Source organism: Myotis brandtii, unplaced genomic scaffold (assembly GCF_000412655.1).
Source record: "Myotis brandtii unplaced genomic scaffold, ASM41265v1 scaffold486, whole genome shotgun sequence".
Lineage (NCBI taxonomy): Eukaryota > Metazoa > Chordata > Mammalia > Chiroptera > Vespertilionidae > Myotis > Myotis brandtii.
Genome location: NW_005368569.1, coordinates 1,145,264 through 1,159,721, shown reverse-complemented (window position 1 = coordinate 1,159,721; position 14,458 = coordinate 1,145,264). Strand labels below are relative to the sequence as shown.

The following is a 14,458-nucleotide window of genomic DNA, read 5'->3' as shown; positions in this document are numbered from 1 at the left end:
CTCTCATCACTGATGTTTCTATCTCTCTCTCCCTCTCTCTTCTCTGAAATCAATAAAAAATATTTTTTAAAAAGTGACCAAGTCACATCAGCAAAAAAATACAAATACACAGCATACTGCTTATAGGCCAACCCCCACTTAATCACACTCATTGGACAATCAGCACATCAAATAAAAACAAGAGTCATCATATAAAATTATGTGGAGAATCTGGATAGAGAAGAGCTATTCTGCATAAAGAACTGGGTGAAAGAAGTTTCATTGTTAGCACTTAGAGCCAAAGCCAACACTAAAATGCCAAGAGCCCGGAAGAGAGCCTAAAAGAGAGCTCCAGTGCACAGTCCTCCACTTTAGTGACCCCCAAGACCTGACCACAATCAAGGTGAAGCTAATGTTAGAATGCTGAAGTATGCATGGAGAGTGAATGAATAAATGTTTGAACTGCTAGAATGATGCCTTACACTTTCCATTCTGAGATTATGAATTACTTATCTTCCTTGAGGTAAAACAACCAGAAAGCATGGTTTTTACAAAGGTAGTATTTCACTACTATTTCTAACGTTCTTCAACAAAGTGTCTGGCAATTTTTGCCTAGGAATTTTGGGGGTCCTTTTTAGTAGTTGTTAAAACATTAGCAACACAATGGTGATGTCTTTAGGAAATACGACAGGTTATCTACCACAGATAATCTTTCTCTGGATCACCATCCTTATAAAGTCCAAGTTTTAATCGTAGCTATGCTGTAGTTCCCAACATTCTTATCCAGCACCTGTGTGTGTGTTAAGGTGATTCCTCAGGAGGGTGACTGTCCTGAATGCCCTGCCACAGAGATGGCACTTGTGTGGTCTCTCATCAGTGTGACTTTTCATGTGACGATCCAAATTTGAACGCCGTGGACACGTGTAACTGCAAAGCTCACACTGGAATGTCTTCTTTACACCTATATGCAAAATAAAACACTTACTTGTTGTAGGGTTAAAAAATGTTAAGGTTAATCCCAATCTTAAATTTCTATAAATATCATAATTATTTTTTTGCCACTAATAGATTTACTTCTTTATCTTCAGGACTTAAAAACTTATTTTAGACTGGCTAAAAAGACTAGCACTCACATCATGATCTTAAAAAATAAATTAATTTAATATAAAATAACCTGCATATATATCGTTATGTACTTCATTCCAAATTGGTTTTATGAGAATAGAAGGGATAAAATCATTTTACCTTTCTTCTTAATTTTTGTTGGTTTTGGAGGCTTCATGTTACCAACCACTTTCTCTGCATTAACCTCTGATAGCAGACCCTCTTGTTGCTCTTCCTCAAAGTCATAGACAGAAACATCCACATCTTTGCCCTCCTCTGTGTAGCGAAGTTTGCTCTTTTTGGTTTTCTTTGTTTTTTTGGCTGGTGGCTGATAGTCTGGGTCTTTTTGCCAAATAGGATCTTCCTGAGGTGGAAGTTCCCCTTGCTCTAGCGTCTCCACCTCTCCATTGGCCCCCACTTTCACCACTTGAAACCCTTCAGGCAAAGGTAAGGTGTGACAGATCATGGGTTCATTTTCTGCAAGGCCCTCTTTAGACACTTCATTCTCATAAGCCCCGTGGAGTTCATCTACCGAAGTGGTAGCAACAGGTACAGTCACGGGAACGGGGACTTCAACAAGCTGAAGCTCTCCTATGTTTATGGGCTGTTCCTCCATATTTACAACCTGCAAAGTTATGATCTGGGTATCGTCCACAGCAGCCTCTGCTTCTGGAGCGACCGTACCCTCCATTACTTCGGTCTTCATCTGAAGAAGGGTAGGATCCAGCTGTTCCATCATGACCATCTGCACACTACTATTGACATCCTGAACCACCTCACCCCCATCAGTCTGGTTCTGGGGTAGGTGGCAAGCGTCCTCTTCCTGGCCCCCTTCCCGGCGTCTCTGGTAAGTCTTTCTCTCCTTTCCTTTAATGAAAGTTTCAGATTCCTCCACAATGGCTTCAACCGCCTCACCTTCCATTTCCCCTTCCTTTATTAAGAGAGAACACAGATTGTTATTTAAAATAAAGTTTATATCTACATGAAAATATATATAATACATTTTAAAATAAAAAAGATCCCTGAAGAATGGTTAATATTACAAAAAAATAACACACACCATGTGCCTCCTGACAGAAGGACAAAACATTACCCATGAAGCAGTCTTGTCAAACAAAACAAAAACATTTAAACTAATATAGCGTCTCGATTCAACTACCAATTAATAGGAAATTGGGGACAGAGGATGTTAAGTTACACTACAGGGGTGAAATCTAGACAGAAGGAAACTGCAGTTTCTTTTGCAAATAAATCACCAGAAGAAAAAAATGGGAAGGATAGAGAAAGAACCTACAGATCAGTAGTGGGGTGACTTTGCCTCCAGGTGACATTTGGCAAGGCCTGGAGACATTTTTGGTTATCACTTCTAGAGTGGGTATGCTACTTAGCATCCAGTGGGCAGAGAGGCCAGAGATATTACTAAACACCTTGCTATATGCACAAGTCAGTCCTCCACAACAAAGAATAGCAATAGTGCTAAATTTGAAAAGCCCTGACACGGATAAAAGAGACTTAAAAAAATGCAGCAATCAATCACTGCGTATGGATCTTCTTTGGGTCCTAATTCAAAACAACAAATGGTTAAGAAATATATAACATGAGACAGTTAAATTCTACTCTAGATAGTTTATATTAAAGAATTATTAACAAAACCAGGTGGGGAAAAATCAGCCAATTCATAGCTTCTGGCTCTTTTTTTTTTTTTTTTTATTGCTTACCCCAGTGTCTTATGTCCATTAGTTATGCTTATATGCATGCATACAAGTCCTTCGGTTGATCTCTTACTCCCCTCCCTTCTGCCCCCCAACCCTCTCTGGCCTTCCCGCTGCAGTTTGACAATCAGTTTGAGGCAGCTCTGCCTCTGTATCTATTATTGTTCAAAAGTTTGTAATGGTCTTTATTATCCATGAATGAGTGAGATCATGTGGTATTTTTCCTTCATTGACTGGCTTATTTCACTTAGCATAATGCTCTCCAGTTCCATCCATGCTGTTGCAAATGGTAAGAGTTCCTTCTTTTTTACAGCAGCATAGTATTCCATCGTGTAGATGTACCACAGCTTCTGGCTCTTAAGTCTCATGAATACTCAGAGTACCCAGATACCTAAGAGTAAAATGAGTCTGAACAATCATCTAACTGAAAGTAATGACTTAAAACCTGCAAGTATATACAAGGCTAATTCAAAATTAAAAAATTTCAAGTGTTTTGCATTCTTCCCTCAGTCTCAAACAAAGCTTTTGCTACTTCTATCAGAGGTACATTTCTTTAATTCTCTGTCCAGGCACCTTAATGCTGTATCCATGCTAACAGTCAGGGAAGGTTCTTCTTAAGCCAGAACCACCTGCAAAGGAGTACAAAGACTACAGAGGGGTGGGCAAGACCTGGTTCTGCATTGTAGGAGTTACTGTCTAACATGAGGGACAGAACAGGTACAATGGTTTTAGGTAAAAGTAGGTAGGTTTGGAGGCTATTCAGGTATGAGAGACAGGAGAAAGCTATGTTGGTTGAATAGCTTTGGATAGTCTTGCCTGACACAAAATAAGAAGATTATATGCATATGGTACTTGGAAACTACATGTGCTTTCTGGCAGGGGAAGTTAAGACTTACTTGGTTCACAAAAACAGTGCTTGATTTCTACAACAAAGTGTATCCCCTTATTGGCAAAAGGGAGAGATGCATGGCTTTCAAGGCCTTTTACTATCTAACCCCAGATAACCTATTCAGATTTACGACTTGTTGCTCTGTAGCCATTACTTTCTCTGAATGTGTCTGCTGATAAAATAACCACACTATTGCCGAAACTGGTTTGGCTCAGTGGATAGAGCATCAGCCTGCGGACTGAAGGGTCCCAGGTTCGATTCCGGTCAAGGGCATGTACGTTGGTTGTGGGCACACCCCCAGTAGGAGATGTGCAGGAGGCAGCTGGTCGATGTTTCTAACTCTTTATCCCCCTCTCTCTTCCTCTCTGTAAAAAATCAATAAAATATTTAAAAAATAAAAAAAAATAAAAAAAAAATAACCACACTATTTTGTGCTTAAATTTTTCTCAAATGATCCATTTCCCCAGCTGGCTTGTGAAATCTCTTTGAGGGCAAAAGCCAGGCTTGAAGCAACCTACATTTTTTTGGTAGATTCAGCAAATCCTACCATCTGCACGGAACATAACCCAGGCTGATGGAAAACCTTGTGGGTTGCTGGTTGTCAGTCTGATTTGTTCTGCCATTACCTACTTTCATTAGTCCCTTGTTCTCAACAACGAAGAGAAAAACACTACAATGCTCAATGCAAAGATCTCTTACTACCTGTTCCATTAAAAATGGGGACAAATATAAAATGTTACTACATAAGGTGAGGATCAAGGAACATTTGTAGAATGCTTTATAATTTCCCTATAAATATGTTCAAGCATCAATGTGCTAGCTTTTTATTATAAGGTCTCATATTTCTGATAAAAGACCACTTTAAGCATGATCCTAACTGTAATTTCTTTTATAAAACCAATATTGTTCAGATGGATTATTCTTAGGATAGGAATGAATGCTCTTGACTAGAAATATAATAGAGGCCACAAATGTGAGTCACATAGATGTAATTTTCTAGTGTCATATTGAAAAAGTAAAAAGAAACAGGTGAAATTAATTTTAGTAATTTTATTTAACCTAGTATGTCCCAAATATTATTACTTCAAGATGTAACCAATAGCCCTAGCCGGATTGGCTCAGTGGATAGAGCATTTGCCTGCGGACTAAAAGGTCTTACATTCGATTCCGGTCAAGGGCACATGCCTGGTTACAAGCTCAATAACCTGTAGGGGGGGTGCAGGAGCAGCCGATAAATGATTCTCTCATCATTGATGTTTCTATCTCTCCCTCTCCCTTCCTATCTGAAATTAATAAAAATATATTAAAAAATAAAAGATGCAACCAATAAAAACATTAATAAGATATTTTATATTCTTTTTTCATAATAAACCTTTGGAATCTGGTATATATTTTACGTTTATAGTACACCTCAATTTGAACTAGTCACTGTAGGTTCTCAACAGCCACATGTGGCCAGGGGCTATATACTGTACTGGAAAGCACAACTTTATGCCGTTGTTGCTCAGAGTATGGTCTAAGAACCAGCAGCACTGGCGTAACCTTGGAACTCATTGGAAACACAAACTTAGGCCTCACCCTTGACCCATAGAATCAGAATTTGCAACTTAATGGATCCCTACGTGGTTTCATAAAAGAAGTACTACTTTATAATATTACTTTCACACATTTTAAGAAATATTTTTCCAGACCACGAAGGTCTCAAAATTGGGACCTCAGCAAAGATGGTAACTCCAAATGCTGGATTTAGGGAACAGAGAACAAACCCCATCTACGTTGGTGACATTCTTGAGAAAAGTAACAAAAGGACAAAAAACAACATTTCACAAGCTGCAGATGATACTGCTGGCCCTGCCAGAAAATCACTACATAATCCTAGCTATTTAGATATCCTTTGTAATAAAACTGGTGGAGGAAAAGCATTTAATCTCTGAGCTCTGTAGGTTTTTGTAGCATACAATAATTTGAAAAAACACAGAAAAATCCCTCTTGTCCACCTTGAGAACTTAAAATGTTAGAAATTGCTTGTAAATAACCAAGTCCAAACTAAAAGACCAGGTAGAAAAATAATTGGTACAAAGGAGTACAAATTGAAACCAACTGTGTTGCCAGGGAGTCGAGCTGACAGAGTATTAGGTCCATGAACAATCTACTCAGGGTCTTAAAGCAGCAGCTTTTATTTCGACAGAGAAAAAACGAGCCTCTCCCATACAATGCTTAGCAATCCCCTCAGGCAGTGGATTCCTTTACCCAACTTTCTCCAGAAGGGAGTCTTTCCTCTGAAATCAATAATTAACTTTAGAGGCTGGACCAGGTCTCTCCCCGCTCCCAGGGGACTGACTGTGTTCTCTTAGCTATGTCACCACTCCCCCTCCCCCCTCAGTAGTTCTGATCCATCTTCTCTCTTTATGGATTCAGCTCTGCCCACTGAGGGGGGTGGGGGAATGGACATTTTCTCTCTCATTCTTTGCCAGTCTCCTTGCTTGAGTCGGCCATGCTTTCTAGGTTTTGTAAAATCTTTTTGTGGATCACCACCACTAAAAAGGGATTTACATTTATTCCAGGGACACAACTTTTTTCTGATTATCAAAGTATGTTAGCTTACTTATTGAAATCTGAAAAATGAAGCACATAAAAGATTAATTTGCATACTATTGTATATGGCTTTGCTCTATTTATTTATTTTTTATTTTTAATCCTCACCTGAGGATATTTTTTCTCATTGGTTTTCAGAGAGTAGAAGGGCGGGAGCGAGAGGGGAGAGAGAGGAAGAGAGAGAGAAACATTGATGTGAGAGAGACACATCAACTGGTTGCCTCCTGCAGGTGCCTGGACAAGGGGTGGGGAAGGAACTGGCAACCGAAGTACCTATCCTTGACCAGGAATTGAACCAAGGACTCTTTGGTGCACAGGCCGACACTATAACCACTGAGCCAGGGCATGGCTTTGCTCTATTTTAAGAACTTGTCCTTATTAAAAAGGACTCCAGCCCTGGCTGGGTGGCTCCACTGATTGGAACATCAGCCTGTATACCAAAAGGTGATGGAGGGGTTCCTTCCCCGTCAGGGCACAGACCCAGGTTGCGGGTTTGATCTGTTTGGGGCTTGTGTAGAAGGCAACTGATCCATGTTTGTTTCTTTCTCTCTCTCTCTCCCTTAAACAAAACAAAACAAACAAAAACCGATCAATGGATAAACCATGCTCTATTTTTTAAATAAACGACACCATTGCTTCTTAGCCTACTCTGTGGTCCTTCTGTTTGGTCCACAAGCACCATTCACCAAAAACCACACTAGCCAACCCAAAGGCCTTTCCTTCATCCTCAACCTTAGTTTCTCTGGCATCTGACAGTATGAAACTGATATTCTTCCTTCATCAGGGCCTCTTTTCTCCCTTGGCTCCTGCCTTCCCTTGTCTCTTAGAGCTCCTCCCTCTTAGCACATTAAGGCTCTGTTCCTTTCTCTGTAGCCACTCCATTTGCTAACCTTTTTACTTCTGCTGTCTCTACACAGAGATCTTTAAAATCCACATCTGCACTCTCAGTTTTACTACCTAAAGGTCATCTATGTGGATGTTTGGTTATCACCTAAGAAGTAAAGAAACCTGGACTCTAGTCCCTAATCCATTACTAACCAATCAAAAGAGCCTGGCAAAGCAGGTTAGTCCCCTGGGACACAATATCACACATAAAACGGAACTCTGAAGACCAGATCCTTCCTGTATTTTCTATCATATTGGTGAAAAAGTAAAGCTTAGAAACATTAAAAAAAATCATTCAAATCAACATCTGGGTAGAGGGTAGGCAGGAGGTTCCCTCAGGCGAAGGCAGGACGATCCTGGTACCTGGGGGTGAAGAGGCTAGAAGAGAGGAAAACTGGCACCTGAGCACCTCCCTTGGCTCTGCTGACTTGTGGAGTGGGGAGACGCAGAGGCCTAGACTAGGACACAAAGGGCTCTGAGGTCTGCGCTTGCTCACAGGCCACCCGCCTTGCCAGCATCCTTGGGGAGTCTTCTAGATCAGCCCTCTCCCTCTTGCCTCAGCCTCTTGTCTGCCAGCTCTATGCTGCTCAAATCTTTCCCATCTTAAAACTCCCTTTAACTCCACCTGACAATTTAGCATCTACTATCTCTATATTACCTCCATGTTCAACTCCACACTGGCTGTCTTCACTCCTTTATTTCTCTTCCGCCCTTTGGTTTACCAGTCTGGTTTCTGTTTCTCAATTATTGAATTGCTCTGAAGCCAGGAATGGCCCTTAACTGGTAAATTCAAGAGCCTTTTCTACCCTGGCCAGGTGGCTCATTTGGTTGGAGTGTCACCAAAAGGTTACAAGTTCGATTCTGATTGGGGTGGGGCAACCCATTGCTGTTTCTCTCTCCCTCCCTCTTCCTCTCTAAAAATATCAATAAAAACATATCCTTGGGTGAGGATTAAAAAAGAGAGAAAGAGACTTTTCTGTCCTTATTCCACCTCAGTGGAATTCAGCATTCTATTCTAGTCTTTATCCCAGAATTATATGCCCAAAACATCAGAAAACTGGGTATACTTGGGTCATAGGATCTTATCCCCTAAAGAACTGCTTTCATCAAGTTTTGTTTTGGCATTATGCCCTTGGCTTACACTAAAGGATACGTGGGAGAAATTTCATTTGGAATCACATACATGGAAAAGTTTTTCTTTAAAGAATTTTTTTCTTTCACTGAGAAACCTATGTAATAGAATATTACTTTTTTTTAAGTTGCCACACATTGATCAATTATTTTCCTCTCAAACTATGTACCAATTATTCTAATTGGTATTTTCTGCAGGTTTGACTTTATATCATTTACTATTTGTATTTTCTATATATTTCTTCAAATGAGATGGACTATACATGAAATTGTATAGAGTATACGTACATATTCAATAAATAGAAAGTACAGAAAAACAATACAGAAATATAGAAAGTTATACTATTCTTATCAAAATAAAAATAACCTCAACTCAAAATGTGCATTTGTTATCTAAAGATTACAAAACTCTTCTAGGAGGCATAAAAAAACACCTCACTAAATAGGGACAGTACTATCTGTATCCATGATCAGAAAGACCAAACATTGTAAAGACATTCTTTCTGCTTTTTATATACAATGATTTTCAAAATCTGTCTGAAATAAACAAGATATTGATAGCAATAAAATTTCTGAAAAATGAAGGCAATCTTCTATAACCAAATGTTAACATATTATAAAGCCACAATGATATAATCTAGTACTGTCACTATCACAGAAAATTTAAAACATTATTAAAGCAAATAATGATAAACAACCTAAAAGTAAAACCACAGGGGAATAGTTAAATCTAGTAAATAATGATACGTCCACTAAATGGAATACTATGCAGACATTAAAAATCGTGTTTTAATGTAATAACATGAAGAAAACTCTTGTTCCACATTAAAAGCACCAAGAACCAAAAAAAGAATAGTAATTTTCTTTTTAAAAAGGCAGGACAAGCAGAATGGAATAGTCCAGAGCTTAGACTCTCCAGCCAGAGACCTACATTCCAATTCTGGTTCTTTTACTTACTAGCAGTATGCTGCAGTGATGGCGAACCTTTTGAGCTCTGCGTGTCAGCATTTTGAAAAAAAAAAACCCCTAACTTAACTCTGGTGCCGTGTCACATATAGAAATTTTTTGATATTTGCAACCATAGTAAAACAAAGACTTATATCTTTGATATTTATTTTATATATTTAACCAAAAAAATGAGTTCACATGTCACCTCTGACACGCGTGTCATAGGTTCGCCATCACTGACCTAGAGTGAGATATGCTACCCCTCTGTGCCTCCATTTCCTTGTGCACAAAACAGGAATAATGTTATCCACCTCATAGGTTGTCATTAAGATTAAATAAAACAATGTGTGCACAGAGCCTGGCAACTGTGCTTCTCTGTATCCCCTTCCCGCCCCACCTCCCGGTCCCACCAAAGGCAATGAATACATGTTAGCTAAACAAAAATATATGATGTTTGTTTCCTAGAATTCTAATCACAAGCCCTAGATAAATTTTCCCCACCACAAAAATGACTTATTTGATAAACTACTGAATTTCTGTAGGATAAAGGCTGCAACCAGTTAACAGAACCTGGTGACTGACCAAATCCAGGAATGGAAGAGAAAACTTAAGAGCAAAACAAACAAACAAAACCACCCCCCCCAAAAAAAAAAGAAACCCCAAACACCCAGAACAGCTTCCCAGGCTGGTCTCTTACTAGTTTAGTCTGTCCAGTATATTGCTGCCAGACTAACTCTTGAAATGAGGCGCAAAAAACACGTGGTTGAGGCTTACTAAATCAACTCCTCGGCTTTGCTCCCAGACTTCTGTACAATCTGTTCCCATACTTTCCACCCACCCACCCTCACCTTTGGGGCATCTTCCACACAATAGCCAACTCCGTTGTCCCCCACCCTCTCAGCTCAACTCATCCCCTAAACCAGCGATTTTCAACCTGTGTGCTGCAGCACAGTGGTGTGCCACAAGAATTTGTAAAACATGCAATACCCGACTTTTCCCTTAGGTCATCAAATAAAAAAATGACAAGTCAACACAACAATAGTCGTCCGATGTGAATGAGTCAAAATTATACCTATTTTTTGTCAGATAGGCAAAATATATATTTTTTTTGGTGTGCTGAAGAATTTTAGTAATTAGTGTGTGCTATGAGATGAAAAAGGTTGAAAATTGCTGCCCTAAATCAGTAGTCTTCTCAACCTTGACTGCTGACTTCAAGTTTGTTTTTTTTTTGGTTTTCACTATAGTCAATTGTTCTATGTCTGTGTCTTTTCCCCAAATAGACTTTTAGCTTAATGGTAAGGGCAGGAACTATGTCTTTTATTTCTGCAGCAATGAATATAAAAGTGTTAGATAAACAGCAGACACTCAACATTGGTGCCAATGTCATATGAAACATGCACAAATGGTTCTTGTACATGACAAGAGCAGGAAGAACACATGGAAAAACAAACATTGTGTGCTAAGTAAAAGCTTAATTGTATGAGCTTATTTTCTTTTTTGCTATGTTTATGTCATTTATTAAACAGAAAAAGAAGTCCTAACACAATTGTAGGTTAGATTAAAAAAAAAAAAATCCTGCCTTAGATGGTTTGGCTCAGTGGATAGAGCATCGGCCTGCAGACTGAAGGGTCCTGGGTTTGATTCTGCTCAAGGGCACATGCCCCGGGTTGCAGGCTCGACCCCCAGTAGGGGACATGCAGGAGGCAGCCAATCAATGATTCTCTCATCATTCGTGTTTCTATTTCTCTCTCCCTCTCCTTTCCTCTCCCTGAAATCAGTTTTTTAAAAAAATTTTAAAAAATATTAAAAATCCTGCCACGTAAAAATAAAAGCTAATTGAATACACTAATTTTTTAAGACATTAAGATTTAGTAATTCACCAAAAGGTGCCTGATGCTAGTTACAAATATGAATTTCCCTTTTAATTACTTGGTACTGTAGTGGAGGTCCTAACTGCACAGGGCTTAGTTCTCAGGAAGCTCATCTGGCAGGGAGACAGATAAAACAAATAGCAGCTATACAGTGTGATGACTGCTGTAACAGGGGTTAACAGACTTCCCATACCCTGGCACAAAGGATGGCTTAAATGAGTGAAGGAGGGCTTTAAGGAGAAGAATTATTAAAGCTGGATTTTCAAGGGTGAGAGGATCCTGCCAGGCAAACTACAGTAAGAGAGGAGCATTCTAGCAGGGATATAACATATGGGGAAATTTAAATATGTAAGGAATTAGACCAACTTTGTGCAAAAATATTCAACATAAAACAAATGGAAATGTACTAAACCATCTCAAAGTTATTATTGTAACCTGGTTACAGAGGCCATGTTCTAGCCCCACATTAAAGGTAGCCTGTTTATTTCATTTATTGAACATTTAAAACAAAAGACAAAACTTACCTGAGAGTCAACATGCTATGCCACAGTACCGACTGGAGGCTGCCTCCCACACACATGCTGTCCCTCTCTACTTTCTACAGCCTGGATCACACTTTTGCTGGCACACAGCAACCTAATGTCTCACTTCTTTTTGCTCTCTCAAGAGTGAAAAACCCTAACTTAACTCTGGTGCCGTGTCACATATAGAAATTTTTTGATATTTGCAACCATAGTAAAACAAAGACTTATATCTTTGATATTTATTTTATATATTTAACCAAAAAAATGAGTTCACATGTCACCTCTGACACGCGTGTCATAGGTTCGCCATCACTGACCTAGAGTGAGATATGCTACCCCTCTGTGCCTCCATTTCCTTGTGCACAAAACAGGAATAATGTTATCCACCTCATAGGTTGTCATTAAGATTAAATAAAACAATGTGTGCACAGAGCCTGGCAACTGTGCTTCTCTGTATCCCCTTCCCGCCCCACCTCCCGGTCCCACCAAAGGCAATGAATACATGTTAGCTAAACAAAAATATATGATGTTTGTTTCCTAGAATTCTAATCACAAGCCCTAGATAAATTTTCCCCACCACAAAAATGACTTATTTGATAAACTACTGAATTTCTGTAGGATAAAGGCTGCAACCAGTTAACAGAACCTGGTGACTGACCAAATCCAGGAATGGAAGAGAAAACTTAAGAGCAAAACAAACAAACAAAACCACCCCCCCCCCACAAAAAAGAAACCCCAAACACCCAGAACAGCTTCCCAGGCTGGTCTCTTACTAGTTTAGTCTGTCCAGTATATTGCTGCCAGACTAACTCTTGAAATGAGGCGCAAAAAACACGTGGTTGAGGCTTACTAAATCAACTCCTCGGCTTTGCTCCCAGACTTCTGTACAATCTATTCCCATACTTTCCACCCACCCACCCTCACCTTTGGGGCATCTTCCACACAATAGCCAACTCCGTTGTCCCCCACCCTCTCAGCTCAACTCATCCCCTAAACCAGCGATTTTCAACCTGTGTGCTGCAGCACAGTGGTGTGCCACAAGAATTTGTAAAACATGCAATACCCGACTTTTCCCTTAGGTCATCAAATAAAAAAATGACAAGTCAACACAACAATAGTCGTCCGATGTGAATGAGTCAAAATTATACCTATTTTTTGTCAGATAGGCAAAATATATATTTTTTTTGGTGTGCTGAAGAATTTTAGTAATTAGTGTGTGCTATGAGATGAAAAAGGTTGAAAATTGCTGCCCTAAATCAGTAGTCTTCTCAACCTTGACTGCTGACTTCAAGTTTGTTTTTTTTTTGGTTTTCACTATAGTCAATTGTTCTATGTCTGTGTCTTTTCCCCAAATAGACTTTTAGCTTAATGGTAAGGGCAGGAACTATGTCTTTTATTTCTGCAGCAATGAATATAAAAGTGTTAGATAAACAGCAGACACTCAACATTGGTGCCAATGTCATATGAAACATGCACAAATGGTTCTTGTACATGACAAGAGCAGGAAGAACACATGGAAAAACAAACATTGTGTGCTAAGTAAAAGCTTAATTGTATGAGCTTATTTTCTTTTTTGCTATGTTTATGTCATTTATTAAACAGAAAAAGAAGTCCTAACACAATTGTAGGTTAGATTAAAAAAAAAAAAATCCTGCCTTAGATGGTTTGGCTCAGTGGATAGAGCATCGGCCTGCAGACTGAAGGGTCCTGGGTTTGATTCTGCTCAAGGGCACATGCCCCGGGTTGCAGGCTCGACCCCCAGTAGGGGACATGCAGGAGGCAGCCAATCAATGATTCTCTCATCATTCGTGTTTCTATTTCTCTCTCCCTCTCCTTTCCTCTCCCTGAAATCAGTTTTTTAAAAAAATTTTAAAAAATATTAAAAATCCTGCCACGTAAAAATAAAAGCTAATTGAATACACTAATTTTTTAAGACATTAAGATTTAGTAATTCACCAAAAGGTGCCTGATGCTAGTTACAAATATGAATTTCCCTTTTAATTACTTGGTACTGTAGTGGAGGTCCTAACTGCACAGGGCTTAGTTCTCAGGAAGCTCATCTGGCAGGGAGACAGATAAAACAAATAGCAGCTATACAGTGTGATGACTGCTGTAACAGGGGTTAACAGACTTCCCATACCCTGGCACAAAGGATGGCTTAAATGAGTGAAGGAGGGCTTTAAGGAGAAGAATTATTAAAGCTGGATTTTCAAGGGTGAGAGGATCCTGCCAGGCAAACTACAGTAAGAGAGGAGCATTCTAGCAGGGATATAACATATGGGGAAATTTAAATATGTAAGGAATTAGACCAACTTTGTGCAAAAATATTCAACATAAAACAAATGGAAATGTACTAAACCATCTCAAAGTTATTATTGTAACCTGGTTACAGAGGCCATGTTCTAGCCCCACATTAAAGGTAGCCTGTTTATTTCATTTATTGAACATTTAAAACAAAAGACAAAACTTACCTGAGAGTCAACATGCTATGCCACAGTACCGACTGGAGGCTGCCTCCCACACACATGCTGTCCCTCTCTACTTTCTACAGCCTGGATCACACTTTTGCTGGCACACAGCAACCTAATGTCTCACTTCTTTTTGCTCTCTCAAGAGTGACCACCAAGATTATGGTGAATCAGGGACATAGAAAGGGAATGGACTGACTGTTCTTGGGGGGGAAGGGGGAGTGGGAGATGCGGGAAGAGACTGGACAAAGGTCGTGCACCTATGGATGAGGACGGTGGGTGAGGAGTGGGGGTGGAGGGTGGGGCGGGAGCTGGGAGGAGGGGAGTTGTGGGGGGGAAGAAAAGAGGAACA

The 14,458-nt window shown here is 39.6% G+C and overlaps 1 protein-coding gene across 2 annotated transcripts in view; it reads right to left on the bottom strand.

Annotated features, from left to right (window-relative positions):
• CTCF (CCCTC-binding factor (zinc finger protein)) overlaps nt 1–14,458 on the bottom strand; it is a 49,026-nt gene that overhangs the window by 18,326 nt on the left and 16,242 nt on the right. For both annotated transcript variants that reach the window (XM_014547810.1, XM_014547811.1), the window contains exons 3-4: nt 1,225–2,014; nt 770–940 (exon numbers count right to left, since the gene is read on the bottom strand). In XM_014547810.1, coding sequence (XP_014403296.1) covers nt 770–940; nt 1,225–2,005 — 952 coding nt within the window. In that variant the 5' untranslated portion in view covers nt 2,006–2,014. The remainder of the gene's footprint in view (nt 1–769; nt 941–1,224; nt 2,015–14,458) is intronic.